The sequence below is a fragment of the Osmerus eperlanus genome, chromosome 22 (genome assembly GCF_963692335.1).
Source record: "Osmerus eperlanus chromosome 22, fOsmEpe2.1, whole genome shotgun sequence".
NCBI classification, from domain to species: Eukaryota; Metazoa; Chordata; class Actinopteri; order Osmeriformes; family Osmeridae; genus Osmerus; species Osmerus eperlanus.
In genome coordinates, this window is record NC_085039.1 from 11,581,079 (window position 1) to 11,597,198 (window position 16,120).

A 16,120-nucleotide genomic window follows, 5' to 3' on the forward strand; every position below is an offset into this window, starting at 1 on the left:
TTTAGTGATGTTGTAAACTAGTAGCCTATTGGCCTTTGAGCCATGGTGTTTTGAGATATAGTGTAACAACATTTTACGTTTTATTTTTCCGTGTTTACATTGCCAACAGTCTCACTGTGTCAGTGAGTAAACGGTATCGTTAAACCGGATTTATCTTATGTAGCGTACTTTCTTCCTTTGGGGTCACTGCAGGTGTCACTGTTGCATCTTGTCTTAAAATCATATTTCCTCGAGTCTGTTTTATGGAATAGGCCTACTAGACTTTGAAATACGATATTGTCGAAGTAGCATAAATCAGAATATTATGTTACGCCTATGGGATACGTGTATTGTAGCCTATGTATTTACTAAGACTTATATGGAAGTAATATCAATGACATGTTTTGAATTTTAAAAGGCATTGAATAATTAATATTGAAATTTACATACCACCGAATTTGTTGATTTTCAATCCACTTCTTTAAAATTTAAATATGAATTTATTTTTATTAAAAAAGAAAATACGGATTAAAAAATTTAAAACATGATGTCACTGATTTACTTCCATAGATTTAGGGTAGTTGCACAGAACTCAGTCCATATATTATTGAATTTTTTAATGTTATCAGGAAGTGTATTTATAATTATTTGCCTTTAAAATGATCAAACAAACTTAGGGCCAGTGCAGGCTGCCCATTGTGTTGGCAGCCCCAGCTATGCTTTGCCAATTATAATAGAGAAACTTAAATTCAAGATTAAGATTCCTTCCTTCAAATTGTGAATTTGTAAGATCATAGATGTGCAAGGAAAAATAAGACATTACATTAGAGTCACTTTTTGGTGGAAACATTTATTGACATCCACACAATTATTGAAAAAAGAAACAGACAAACAGATAGACAGACGAGAATGATCAAATAAGTTAAAATGCCTCAACAGGCTTTGTGTATAGGCAGAAGATCACAATATCAACCTAAGGCATGTATTGCAGTGTATCGCAGTGCTGTAGTTCAACTCTCTAAGTCAAACAGAGACACGTAGCATCATTGGCTTCTGCCTCATTTATCTCATTAACTTTTCACAACACAAACAAAAGTCCCGTGAATGAACACTGTCAAATCTCGACCTCTCTCTACAAGTCTCTCTTAGTCCATCTCCAGTCAATCCCACCTCTGGCTTAAACACCAGACACATAGAGCAATTCTAAAATCTATTTCCTACATTTTTTTTTCAAGTAAATTTGAGACTAAAAGCAGTCACATATTGTTATTGGTGGTGGTGTTTTTCTTTTCTTCTTTCTTTCTTTTCTTAAGGCAATGCAGTTATTGGGCTCAGTTTAAACTGGTGGTGGACTGGTGATTGGAGGGGAAGGGGGGCAAGGAAAGAGGTAGGGAGGGCGAAAACGGACGACGCCTCAAAGTCGTCATCAAAGGCGAAGTTGCCAGAGAAGAACGACGCCGCTACCGGTGACCCGGACGGCGTGGCCGCCACGGCCGCGGGCGTGGAGGACAGGACCTCGGACTCGAACTGCAGCAGCTGGCCCATGAAGCTGAAGTTGGGCGAGATGAGTTCGCGTCGCTGCTTGATGATGTCGAAGGCTTCCTCCAACTGCCTCCGCTCAGTCCTCATGATGTACGCCATGCAGATGGTGGGCGACCTGGAGATGCCGGCTTCGCAGTGGACCAGGACCTTTCCGCCGGACAGCTTCACCCGATCTGGAGGGGGAGAGAAGACACAGAAACCTGCAGGTTAGCGGGTCTGTTCACACGGTCAACAGAGTGTATTCATCTATGGTTTCAGCGTCGAATTGTCAGAATGGAATTATGGTTTTATAAACCGATAGGCCTGTGACTGTTGTCAAGGGCGAATACAAATAGACACGGAAATTATCTGTGTTTGTTTTCGAACGGCGTCACTGACAGAAAATGGTCAGTAACCTTGTAATTTTTGGGATAGTTGCTCTGTTATTACTGGGATTCTTTCCGCATTATGTTACGATTGGTTATTGTTCTATGGCCGTAAGTGCTGGCATGGCGCTTCATGTAGGGCAGTCTGGGTTAGAAACACAGGTTTTCCATGGATAAGGGAGGAGGCTGGGTTAGCAAAACAGGTTGGTGAAACCTGTATGTGTGTGTGTGACTGATTAAGGTTACGATAGTCTTATGAATACCTAACCCCTTCCTGTCTCCTTACTCCGACACACAGAGCCCACGAGAGCCATTGCGCACACTATTCACTCACTTATTACCCTGTTTCTCCATGACCCAACTCCTTCCTACACACACACACCACAGATGATACACACACACTCTGGCCCACCTCTGTGAGGCTCGACTAACTCATGGAAGACAGCTGTGCACTACACCTCCCAAGTGCCTCTGGGGGGCGCTAGTCTGTTCTAGTTGGGGCTGTCTGGCCAGGAAAGGAGATCTACCCGCTGGTCTCAGTCTCCTCGCCACAGTCCACTATATTCCCACTGAACTGGTGTGTTTACACAAAGAACCCTGGCTTCCTGAATGCACTCTGAAGAGCACCCTCATGCTAGAACCCATCTACCTACCACTTTGATCGCACACGCACCGATCCAGCAAGTGTCTGGCTTTTCTGGCTGGCCCTTAAAAACCACAGCCCTGGTTTCTTACAGCTCAGATCCTCAGAAAAACCACACGTATGAGTCATGATGCACCCATCTGGAGTGGAGGAGGGAGGGAGGGAGGGAGGGCGGGCTGTGGGTGTTTTAATAATCATTCTCCAGCTATGCACTCGAGCTGGCTGCAGATTTTCTTGGCGCCTGCTGAAGGCTGCACCTCTGTAGAGCAGAGGCTGGTGCTGCACTCCACACCGTCCTCACACACCAAGACAGCAGACCTCCACACACAGCCACACGCAATTCAAAGGAGGCAACTGGGTGAATTATTAACATTCGGCGGGCACACTGTGAATTTGGAATCACTTGGCACGGTTTTCCAAAGCGTTTCCCCGTAGGGAAGGCTGTGCAGGGATTGATCTCAGCTTGGCCCTCGCATTGTTCACTGGCTAAGACCGAGACCATCACAGGGCAAAGAGTGTCTGGATGTGGGCTGGATTCCAAAAGCGGAGCTCAAACAACAGGAAGAGCAGCCAAAAACAGGCCAGGCAAAGCTACCATGGGTGACAAAGACACCTCCTTAACTACGCCTGTCAGACACCCGCGCAGTGTTCATCTTTGTATAAGCTCTTATCTAACAACTACCGCCTTCTTTTGACAAACACGCACACACACATTGTTTTTTCTCAGGAGCTGATTCTGAACACTTGCACCAGATAAACAGCTTTTATTATGTGGTGGATGGCTTCTGAGCCTCCGCCCAGACACTGTAAACAGGCCCAGGTTTCAGTTAGTCAGCTGTCCGACTTCGACCTAACCATTACTAAAGGACAGCTCACCCACTTGTCACGCCAACCGACTGGCCACACCCCGGCAATAAGCCAGGGAGATAATCCCGGGAGAAAATGACGACATTGCCAAGTGTGTGTGTGTGTCTTTTCTCAAGTCAGCGGGTCAGGAGCGGGTGTGCAGGGGGGGAGCAGAGGGGAAACGGCTCTTCTTTGAATGGGAGACGCCTGCCAGGAAGCAAGCTGAACCAAAGGAACTGGAGGCTGTGCAGGGTGACCAGATTAGTTCTCTGGCCTCCCTCTCTACTGCCCGATTTTTAGATTTGCAGTGCGCAGGGGAAGTAAAGAAGGACTTATTTTTAAGGTGATTTCAAATAGAATCTTCTATCAATAGACCTCTTTCTTTTTCGGTTGGTGTACTGGGTAATGCCCTAAGCACCCCACGATAAGGACTTCTAAATAAAGACATCCCTGCAGCTTTTCATCCCCAAGCGGAAGAACTTGTTGTTGGCCTGCGATCGAAACATGCCAGGAATCTTTGAAACCTGCACAGATTCAACCTTGAGCGACTGCAATGGATGTACCAGCACATGCCTAGAATGCCTTTCTCACCAGGCAACCCGGACCAAGTCAGAGGCCAAAACCAAGTCCGACGGACCGTCTTAAGGTGTCAAGTTCGTCGTGGTGCATCATGGGAGGTGACTCACCGATAAACTCGATAGCTTCTTGGAAGTGGGAGCTGATGTCAGCCGTGTGGCTGTCCTCCACGGGGATCCACTTGTAGTCGTAGTGTCCCTTGGCGGGCCTCATGTCCCTGCGTGAGACGTTGAGCAGGGCCGTGATGCGCAGGTCGCCGAGGTAGTCCTGCCTGGAGGCATGGTAGGCACTGCCGAGGAAGAGGAACGGCAGGATCTCCACCGGCTTGCCCTGAGAGCGGGAGGAGGGAGGGAGGGAGGGAAGGAGGGAGGGAGGGAGGGAGGGAGGGAGGGAGGGAGGGAGGGAGGGAGGGGAGAGAAAAGGCAGAGAAAGAGATATATGAGCCGAAGTGTTCACAGCACTGAATTGGGGGCATGGAGGGAATAAAATACATTTAAATTTGGTCACACACTGAAAAATAAAAAAAATAGGGGGACATATTTTCCCTACTACAGGGCAGGGTAAATGGGGCACGGCTAGCTTTGCCTCCCGCCGCACGCTGTCTTTGTGATGTGAACGAGCTAAATGTTAGCCTTCTTTTGTGGACTGGAGAAGACGGAGGGAAAAGGTCACATATGAAAAAGGGATCCCCCACTATAAAGCCCTTTCTGATGTCAGCTGGGCATCTTTGAGAGGCCGTCTCCTCTGAGCTTAAAACACGGGTTGGCTGAAGATCACTGAAGGTCAGAAAATATCATGTGTTCAGAGAATAAATCATGACAGCATTTACCCCTCTCTGTCTGTAGTTCTGGGTTTGAATCTGGGAGTCATAACCAGGCCCAAACGGAATACGCGGGCGCAGAATTCCGACGAAAACCCGCGGAATTTAAAATAGAACGCATTGGTCTGAGGCAAAATGTAAATGAACTTCTCACCTCATATTACGGCTCTATTTTTCAAACGTCAGCCAAAATGCCGAGAATCAGCCCAGAAGAATTGAGAAGGAAACACTTATCAACGAAAATAACTGCAAGAGACAGGGCCAGGGAGTTTTCAGGCGATGGTTGTGAAGGGGAAAAGACGACTGTGACCTATAAAGTGCACGTGTCTGATTGCTCACTGATCACTTTTACCAGTTACTAAGGTCTGAGTAAATAGAACACTATGAATGTATGACAAGCCCTGGTTTGATTTTCCCTTGAATTTATCTGTGGTTACCATGACACCTATGACTAATAGTACTGTAAGAAAATAGTCATATTCTTCAGATGTTTCTCTGTACAAAAGCCCATGACAACCCACAAGGGGAAGTGGTTACACTGGAAAGGCAGCAAAAGAGGAAGTTCATGGGTGTTTTCGTTTCCATACCTGATCATAATCTGGTTTGTGGTAAGAGCCCAGCTTCTCACAATGGCTGTTAACTTTTTTTTCGGTTTCAGTTCCGCTCTGGTCGACGGTTTTCACCTCAGTGCAGAGTTCAGGGTACTGGGACTGGAAGTTCTCGTATCCTCCTGAGCAAGAAGGAACACAACACAAACACATTTGGTTTTGGTGTTTAAGCTCATAATTCTTCTACCGTTTCGCACGTCATTTCAAATGCCAGCATTTACGAAACAGATTTATCGCGGGGCCGTGACTGCGCGATAATAAACCTTTCAGAGTCCGATTATAAACACGTAATTAATCTGCGTATTAATTAAACTAATCCATTTAAAGCCTATGGGCACATGTATAAGACAAGGTGACACATATAAATTAATGTTTTTGAGACATATTAGGGAGACATTCATGTGTTGAGTGTAGAATATTATATAATAATTATTATTATTGTAGGCTACGTTTATAAGACTAAGAAGTCACAGAACAGAGTGTGTCAAGATGTTCTCAAACAAGCGGCTCGTTCGCTGACTCCCGGCCGTTGACGCACACAGAACCTTTATCACCCAGAGCCAAAGACAAATGTATTGCTCACGAGGGATGGTTATTACAACACCGTCCCAATCAAACAAAGATTACTTTGCCTCGCAGATCAATCCATCGAAATATTTCCGTGTTAGGCTATTTTTGTTTTCTACACACCAGGGCTTGGTTTTATTGATTGATAAAATATAAATAGGTTAAGTAGCCTATAATTTGTGCGTTAGGTAATCCTTAATTGCAAGTGTTTCTTTATTCTTTACTTTCTTATAAACTATTTAGTAACTAGCCTATTAGGCTACATTAAGGTTTCGAAATTAAAATGGAATTTGAACTAGGCTAAATGTGAAATAGGCTTCTTGACATTAGACTTAGGTAGGCTACATTTTGTAAAGATTCTTACCTTTAAGAAAACAGATGTTTGCTCCACTCGCTAGATGAGAGAGACTGTTTATCACAATCTGTGCGATACTGTCCTTTTTCAGTTTTTGCAAATGAGGTGTCCGGTCGTCCACGGCCACAACGGCCGATATGCTCCCTTCTCGAAGCCGTAACAACGCTTTTTCATCCGGAATGACAAACTGAAGAGGTACCGGCCCCCCTCTTGACCTCCGGACAACAACCGAGTTCAGGTTGACATTTACCGAACCTTTAATATTAGAGTTCGAAAAAGAAAAATAAGGTCGGCAATCCACAATCAGACAGCTTCCACATTCCTTCCTGATGATTTTCTTCAGACGGCGGCAATCTATGCTTGAGATTTTCATTTTGAAACTATAGATTGGGTATTAGCTCACTGGTAAACACAATCAATTGAGTTATACACAATAAGCAATACGGGCCGTTGTAGTCAAGTGAACGCGCCCTACTGAAAGTCAATGCCTACATTTCCTCCAAGGGGATTCCGTCGGACCGGTTTTATATGAATGGAACCTCCGGCTCGTGACATCACGAACCATATATGGACAGCGACAAGGTGTTGACCACGCTTGGTTAACTCCGCCCCGCTCTGTGGTGAAAAGCCGTTTCTAGTCTTGAATCAACCATTACTCATTCTTTTCCAAGCATTTCTGGTATTCTCTTCTTGTTTGTTGTCCGTTAGCTGGGACCTATCATCCCCACAAATCACCTTGAAGCGATGACTACTTGATCTAATTGGAAATAGTGTGGGTTATCACTTTAAAACCGCCGATAACAGATTACAGTAAATCATCTTGAGACAATAGACTCAAACTGCCCACACTGAGTCTGGCAATAAGGGGAGCTCCTCAATTATTCACAGCTTCTCAGGGAGCCTGACTAAGAAAGGAGAGCAAGAGAGAGATCAATAACTGGACTGAGAGGTTGACTAAACTCAATTCAACTTCTGTCTGCTCCCCTCTTTAGCCACCTGCTCTATATCCCGTGACTGTAATCTTGTAACAGTGTAACACGCTTAAACGTCACACACACACACACACCGCATCCACTCATATGACATCCAACGCTGCTCGACAGAGACAGACTTTTCCTCTGGCTGTGTTTGGCTCTGATTGAGTGAGCCTTCTCGATCAATGTGACATGCTTTGCCTAATGCCATGTGATAAGGAGGTGGTGTGTGTGTGTGAGTGTGTGGAAGAGTGAGGGGGAGAAGGTCTCCAGAGACACCAGAAACAGACCAAGACAGAGACAGTCAGGTAGACTCAGAGAGAGTCAGAGAGAGGGAGTGCAGGGCCGGAATAACAACATGGACACACAAACGAGATCTGTGTGTGTTGGTGTGTGTGTGTGTGTGTCTAGCCTACATTTATACAAGATCCCCGTGTGTGTGTGTGTGTGTCGTCTAGTGCACACCTTAACAAGATGTGTGTGGTTTGTGTTGAATGGCAGCGTAGCGTACATAATTATGTGCCGGCCTGTCTGCTAGCAACTGTGAGTGTGTGTGTGCGTGTGAGAGTGACAGCCCATCTGTCACATGTGTCTGCCTGCATGTGCACACACGCGCCCTTCGTCCTTCCGGAAGGCCCTTCGTATCTCTCTAACAGGATCCTCTCAGTCCCAATCATGGCGCTGTTGAAGATAACGTGTTTAGGAAGTTCCGCAAGAGGCTTTCAGATCACCACATCCCTCTCATCTCTCCTGGCGTCCTCAGGAACCCGTTATGATGACAAATAAAGAGTGCTCACTGTATTCAGTGTGTGTGTGTGTGTGTGCTTGATAGCACAACAGCTCCAATTTAATTAGGATGTACTCTGTTTCTGGCTGAGGGAATCTTCGACTCATATCGTTGGTCTCCTACAGTTGAGGGGTGAGGTTCACCAGTGAAGTGTCGCTGAATCCAACAGTTTTGTTACACCTGCAGAAGGAGAGGAAGAAGATGCAGCAGAACATCACGGTGAGGACCACAGCTCTTCTGGGGGGGGGGGGGGGGGGATTTAGGGTTGACAGCCAAGGATTTATGTTCTTCACTCAAGATCCTCCACTGTCGAATGAGAGTATTGAAGCCCACAGGGTTTTTTTGTTTTGTTACAGTTTGTCTTACAATAGGCTCTTCAAATGGCTGTTTACATTTACATTTAGTCATTTAGCAGACGCTCTTACCCTGAGCGACTTACAGTAAGTACAGGGACATTCCCCCGAGGCAAGTAGGGTGAAGTGCCTTGCCCAAGGACACAACGTCATTTTTTGGGGGGGTATGATGGGGAATCAAACCGGCAACCTTCTGATTACTAGCCCGATTCCCTAACCGCTCAGCCACCTGACTCCCTACCACACTGTTTACGCCTCAATATGAGTGTGTGTGTGTGTGTGTGTGTCGAATGACTTCCTCTCCAAAAAGTCCTATTTCCACGGGTTTTATAAAAAGAACTCACACAATGGGACACCAACGCACAGACAGGCCCCTCTGCGACACAGGTGCATCCTGGTGTGTGTGTGTCTGTGAGGGTGTGTGTGTGTCTGTGTGGGTGTGTCTGTGTGGGTGCGTGTGTGTGTCTGTGTGGGTGCGTGTGTGTCTGTGTGGGTGTGTGTGTGTCTGTGTGGGTGTGTGTGTGGGTGGGTGCGTGTGTGTGTCTGTGTGGGTGCGTGTGTGTCTGTGTGGGTGCGTGTGTGTGTCTGTGTGGGTGCGTGTGTGTCTGTGTGGGTGTGTGTGTGTCTGTGTGGGTGTGTGTGTGTCTGTGTGGGTGTGTGTGTGTCTGTGTGGGTGTCTGTGTGAGTGCGTGTGTGTCTGTGTGGGTGTGTGTGTCTGTGTGGGTGTGTCTGTGTGGGTGTGTGTGTGTCTGTGTGGGTGTGTGTGTGTCTGTGTGGGTGTGTGTGTGTCTGTGTGGGTGCGTGTGTGTCTGTGTGGGTGTGTGTGTGTCTGTGTGGGTGTGTGTGTGTCTGTGTGGGTGTGTGTGTGTCTGTGTGGGTGCGTGTGTGTCTGTGTGGGTGTGTGTCTGTGTGGGTGTGTGTGTGTCTGTGTGGGTGTGTGTGTCTGTGTGGGTGCGTGTGTGTCTGTGTGGGTGTGTGCGTCTATACGTGTGGTGTGTGCCTGTCTTCTCACCACATCCCATTTAAACATCCATTACTCATCCTGACTGCTGTATGGCTGAACAATGTGTGCGTAACTTCCGACGTGGCTGAAGGGGGGTTTTTCAACGGCAGTGTTCTTCTAGAATATGTGACAGAGAAAGTAGTGTGGGATGGCGTACCAGTCTTACAGGGCCAAAACAGCACCCATAAACAGTCAGTGTTGTGAGTTGTGGGGAATGTGGCACACTCAATAAGGCAAGCAGTTCTAATCTGAGTTTGATTCTTTGGGTCTTGAACGAGATGTGTAGATTTAGATATGAAGTGGAGATACACACCCCACACACACACACACTGACACAGGCACACAAAGTGACACACACACACACACCCCAGAGGCCTGACTCACCCCTGATTCCACCCACTACTCACCCCCAATGTCACAACACGGCAAGGCCTGGCCACAGGAAACGTGGGCATAGGAAGAGAGAATGGGAGCAACAGAGAGAGAGGAGGAGAGAGAGAGAGATAGAGAAAGAGAGGGAGAGAGAGAGAGAGGGAGAGAGAGAGAGAGAGAGATAGAGAAAGAGAGGGAGAGAGAGAGAGAGAGGGAGAGAGAGGAGAGAGAGAGAAAGAGAGGGAGAGAGAGAGAGAGGGAGAGAGAGGAGGAGAGAGAGAGAAAGAGAGGGAGAGAGAGAGAGAGGGAGAGAGAGGAGGAGAGAGATAGAGAAAGAGAGGGAGAGAGAGAGAGAGAGAGAGGGAGAGAGAGATAGAGAAAGAGAGGGAAAGAGAGAGAGAGAGAGAGAGTGAGAGAGGGAGAGAGAGAGGGAAAGAGAGAGAGAGATAGAGAGAGAGGAGGAGAGAGAGAGAGATAGAGAAAGAGAGAGGGAGAGAGAGGGAGAAAGAACAGAAGAGAAAAGATGTAAAGGCAAAAAAATAAAAATAAATTAAAAAATTGACATGCGCCTCACCTTTACCCAGCTCTGGGCTATTGTGTAGAAAAGCCCGGAGTGAAATTCTGTTTCGTAAAAATATCCATGGCCTCAGGTGGTGACACGTTTGGCCTGCTTTGTTTGTTCTGAGGTAGAGAGAGAGAGACAGCTAAAAGAAAAGAGACACACTGTAGATGGACATAGAGAGAGAGATGGCTGAGGGAATTGTTTTGATGTTTTTCTGTGACGTCTGAGATGCAGCAGGAGAGAGAGAGAGAGAGAGAGAGAGAGAGAGAGAGAGAGAGAGAGAGAGAGAGAGAGAGAGAGAGAGAGAGAGAGAGAGAGCGTCCGTTCATGCACTTTCCCGGTTGGCCATTTTACCTTGTTTGTCTGAACAGATGGGTTACATGGCCTCTCTATTACCAGGAGAGAACACCAACATGGTATCATTGTGTCTTTTTAAGCATGTGTGTGTGTGTTTGTGAGTGTGTGTGTGCATGTGCATGACATGGTTCCCTTTTTTAATCAGTAAACAAGGATGCAGGATCCATCCTACCAAAATCTATTTTGGTTTCCAGTCTCTCTCAGCATGGTTCTATCTTCACATCATCCAGAAGAGCCTCATTTCCTCCTACAACACCTGTTTCACTACAAACATCACACAGTGATCACACTGAAATTGCCACACACATACGTAAAAGTCCAAATGCACAATGCTAGAACTACAAGGAACGTGTATTTTACTATCTTTCAGTTTCTCAGAGAAAGGAGATGTTGCGCTTATGAAACAAAATATCTGTAGAAATGTACGTGTGTTTGGGTCTGTGTGTGTGAGTGTGTGTGTGTGTGTGTAGGTGTGTGTGTGTGTGAGTGTGTGTGTGGTGTGTAGGTGTGTGAGGGCGTGTGTGTGTGTGTGTGTGTGTGTGTGTGTGGGCGTGGGCGGGTAGGGTGTTTCTCCGGTATATTCAGTTCTCCCTGTTCACTTCTGTTTTCAGCCAGAGAAGAAATTCACAGCAACCTCTCTGCTAGGAGATGTAATTTGTGTCTTTAGATGACTCACCAGCTGTAGGAAGCTAGCTGAAGCTCACAGTTATTGGGCCCCCTCACCCCTACCTGTGTGTGACACCCTGGCCCTCCATGTGACGCCCTGGCCCTCGGTGTGACGCTTTGGCCCTCCATGTGACGCCCTTGCCCTGTGTAAATACGGGTCATTGTTATCACTCTGTACATGTGGGTCATTAAAAACAATGGATTTTTTTTTTTTACCTCAAGATGAATCATGAAAAATCTGATGTAAATAAAGCATCAGTTTGTTCTTCTTTTCCACTTTCAGGTTCCCTTTGTGTGTACGCCTTCGTGATAACAGAGTCACAAGGACACAGACCTCAAAGTTAATTGTATGTATTTTCGACGATTATGTTTCAGTGGAGGCGGGGCATTTTGCGATGCATCAAGTGGGACAGGACAGGCAACATCCTGCACTGCTTTGTAACACAACCGCGCGTGTGTGTGTATGAGTGTGTGTGTGTATGTGTGTGTGTGTGTGTATGTGTGTGTGTGTGTGTGTGTGTGTGTCTGTGTGTGTGTGTGTGTGTGTGTCTGTGTGTGTGTGTGTGTGTGTGTGTGTCTGTGTGTGTGTGTGTGTCTGTGTGTGTGTGTGTCTGTGTGTGTGTCTCTGTGTGTGTGTGTGTCTGTGTGTGTGTGTGTGTGTGTGTGTGTGTCTTTATTCCTAGCTCCAAGTCTCTGGTTGTGAGAAGGGAGTGGGAGGTAGGCAGACAGACAGGCAGGCTGATGGATAATGAGACCGACAGACAGACAGACAGACAGGATAGAGGATGAGGAAGACAAACAGGTTGAGAGAGTGAGTTGAACAGTCATGGGGCTGAATGTCTTCTCTGGGCCTTATGACAGCTTCCAGGAAACAGTAAATATGGTTTCAAGTCCCTTGAGATGTTGAGATGTTGAGATGAGTCACCTCATTAATCATCCACCTCACAACCCTCCAAATAACCCTACCGTGCACTGTGTGTGTTTGTGTGTGTGTTTGTGTGCGTGTTTGTGTGTTTGTGTGTGTGTGTGTGTGTGTGTGTGTGAATGTGCAAGCATGTGTGACAGCACATAATGTAAACCCAAATAGATTTTTTGGTTATTCCAAGAAAGAGATTGAACATCAGTTGGAAATATCACATTTGACTAAATGACTCATTCTTGGAAATACTCCACGAGTCCAGGACAAGTTTGTCGCTGTGTTAACTTGTATTTATGCTGCGTATTTACGCAGGTTCATGGCAAAGGATTGACACACATTTGGCGACATATTTACTATTTGACTGAGCTGTCATCAGTAGTTGGTTTAGTTTTTTAACATGCTGGTTTGTCAAAGAAAAGAAAACAGAGATTCCTTTCCTTGGTATTGCAGAGGAGTATTTATGGTAAATAGGAGTCAGGTGGCTGAGCGGTTAGGGTATCGACCTAGTAATCTGAAGGTTGCCAGTTCGATTCCCGGCCATGACAATCAACATTGTGTCCTTGGGCAAGGCACTTCACCCTACTTGCTTCAGGGCAATGTCCCTGTACTTACTGCAAGTCGCTCTGGATAAGAGCATCTGCTAAATGACTAAATGTAAAATAAAAAAGCTTTTTACGTTGCAGTTTCAGCTGTAATCAGTCAACCAATGATGGTGTGAGTGTAGGCGACACATGCGCGCCGTAAAAATGATCTACTGGTAAGACGGCCTTCGACTGTTCTCAAGTATTTCCTGTCAATTGGAGAGCGAGCCTTTGTTGCTAAAGGAAACCCATTCCCAAACAGCTCAAAAACATTCCTGCAAACAATCGAACGTTTGTGTGCGTGTTTGTCCGACTGTGCGAGGAGAGTTATGTGCGAAAGTATGTACAAGGGTGAAGAAAACTGGGAGGGAACAGCACTGACTCTAGAACCACCCCTGGTAGTCAAGGGAAACTGTCCTTGATGTGGAGGTTGTCAACCACCTCCCCTTACCATCATCTCTTCATTACCCCCCCCCCCCCACACACACACGCACGCACACACACACACACCTCTCTCCTGGAAAGAACAAAGCCAAATCCACTCAGCTGAGTCACAGGGACCCACAGATCGTTGTGCTCTTCGCTAATCACACACACATGCGTACACGCACACACACACGCACACACACACAACACCAATGGAGAGATGGAGGGGAGGGGGGGAGGGGTTTGGAGCGCATTCACACGATGGCCAATTTGGCCCTGCTCCAAATCTCTCCTTCTGCTCGCATAAACACACACACACACAGTCAGTGTCGTCACAAGGAGCAGGTGTCGGAGTGCCCAGGACAGCGAGGTGAGGAGATGGATGTAGGTATTGTTAACGATGGAGCATGAACAGAGCTGTATGTTGGGTGACACCAAACACACCATGCATCACAACATTCTGACTGGGCTTAGGTCTTATACAGAACAACTTCTGCTTTGGACAAAACAAGAACAAGAATGGCTAATCTGTTGGTAAGTCTATTCCAAGACAGGTGTGTGTGTGTGTGTGTGTATTTACGTCCCATGAAACGAGGCAGTGAGAAAAAGCAGACAACAACCCAAATCACACTTGATACTAAGCATAGTGAGCATCCCATAGGTGTCTGAAGGTCAAAGTCACAGTTAGGCACTCTGCAGGAAATGTAAGCCCACTTTTTTACAAGAACAGGCCACAACAGAGAAGCTAGCCGTCTGATGGAAACACTGATATCTCCTCGTTGTGTAAATGACAGCAGGTATTGTGGGATAGCTATAGAGATGGTGACACACACACACTCAACGATTAATCAACGATTCAATTTAGCTTTCTGTGGGTGTTGTGAAATGAGTGTTTTTCAAGGTGTTTCTTTTGTCACGGTGTTTCTTTTGTCACGACATACTGCTGGCTAGGTGGGAAGGTGGGCTGGCTAGCAGCTGGCTTTTGACATTTCTTCTATTCAATACCATGCTTTAATGATCCCTCCCTCTTTCTCTTTACCTCTCCCAGCTCCTCACCCTCTTTCTCTCTCTGGGGAAGAATGAGTCATACGTCTGTCTTTCCAGTTTCCTTCTATGGAGGTGTGTGTATGTGAGAGAGAGAGAGAGAGAGAGGGAGGGAGAGGGAGGGAGGGAATATATGTATCCTCTTCTTCTATCCAAGCCTTCCCTTGTATTGGGGGAGGGGGGGAGGACGAAGGGAGGAAGGCAGAGAGAGAGGGGGGGTTGTGGGAGAGGAAGGGAGGAAGGTGACACATCTTGTGGTTCCCCCAACCCCCACCATCCCTCCTCCTCTCTCCTTGTGTCCCTCCCTCCCTATCCCCACCTTGCTATCACAGGGAGAGGGGCTAATTTTAGCATGCTAACTCACTGCCTTGATTGCTGCCTGGCTGCCTGTGCTTGATAAGGGCCGTTGGCACAGACAACCAGGGACACAACACCAGGCTCCTCGACTGAAGTGGCAATTTCCTGTCTTCACGATGTGACCTCATGGTCAAAGTGAACATAATCGTTTTTTTGGTACATGTTTTGTTCTCAGAACATACTATTTCTGATAACGTCCTTGTTTTTAGAACATCCTTGTTTTCGGAGCATCGTTCACGGCAGTCAATGGGGAGCGTACTTTTGAGTTCTCTCTCTTTTCACTAATAGAAAATACTGACAATTGTGTTAGAAAACTCGTAGTCTGTACTCTACCAACCCTGCTTCCTGCGGTGAGTTCAATCATAGACCAAGGTTGGAGAGAGAGAAACAGAGCAGGGAGAGAGAAACATAGAGAGAGAGGGAGAAAGAGACAGAGAGGGAGAGAAAGAGAGAGAGAGGGAGAAAGAGAGAGAGAGGGAGAGAAAGAGAAAGAGACAGAGAGGGAGAGAAAGAGAGAGAGAGGGAGAGAAAGAGAGAGAGAGAGAGAGAGAGAGAGAGAGAGAGAGAGAGAGAGAGAGAGAGAGAGAGAGAGAGAGAGAGAGACAGAGAGAGAGGGAGAGAGGGAGAGAAAGAGACAGAGAGAGAGAGGGAGAGGAAGAGCGAGAGAGGGAGAGAGAGAGAGAGAGAGAGAGAGAGAGAGAGAGAGAGAGAGAGAGAGAGAGAGAGAGACAGAGAGAGACAGAGAGAGAGAGAGAGAAAGAGACAGAGACAGGTAGAGCAGAGCAAAGAGAGAGACAGAGAGACAGCAGAGTCTAAAAGACAGAGAGAGAGACCAGAGTAGAGCAGAGGCAGAGCAGAGAAAGAGAGAGAGAGCAGAGAGAGAAAGCAGAGAGAAAGAGCAGAGAGAGCAGAGCGAGAGAAAGTAGAGAAGAGCAGAGGCGAACATGTTTGTGTATCCTTACGCCACAAAGCCCCAGCGTTAGGGAGAAAAAATGTCATTACTCCCCCAGAAGTCTGCAGGGGGGGGGGGGTGCGAGGGTTGACACATGTGGGTCATGAAAGCTGGGATGTAGAGAAAGAGAGATGGAGACAGAGAGAGAGAGGAGGGAGAGAGGAGGGAGAGGGGGATGCATAAACAGGTCAGTCGTAACACTGCAAACTGTGAATGAGTGAACGAACATCCGATGAGAAAGCAGATCTTTTTAATGAACGACTGGACGGATGAATTAACAAAGGAACGGGCGAATGAATGAACGGATAAATGAATGAGTGAATGAATTGCATTGACTTACTGATGTCCCAACGTCAGTTAGGTTACATTTGATGAATGCCGCCCACGAGAAGATACAACAAACAAACAAACAAACAAACAAAACAAAAACAGAAGGATTCACATCGCGGAAGGAATGAAAGAACAT

The 16,120-nt window shown here is 46.6% G+C and overlaps 1 protein-coding gene across 1 annotated transcript; it reads right to left on the reverse strand.

Annotated features, from left to right (window-relative positions):
• Positions 1 to 813: 813 nt before the first annotated feature.
• dusp5 (dual specificity phosphatase 5) lies at positions 814 to 6,813 on the reverse strand. The gene is made up of 4 exons (XM_062448132.1): positions 6,311 to 6,813; positions 5,359 to 5,501; positions 4,062 to 4,281; positions 814 to 1,694 (listed from the first exon to the last, which is right to left on the reverse strand). The coding sequence occupies exons 1-4, from the start codon at positions 6,672 to 6,674 to the stop codon at positions 1,288 to 1,290; spliced, it is 1,134 nt and encodes a 377-aa protein (XP_062304116.1). The 5' UTR covers positions 6,675 to 6,813; the 3' UTR covers positions 814 to 1,287.
• Positions 6,814 to 16,120: the final 9,307 nt, after the last annotated feature.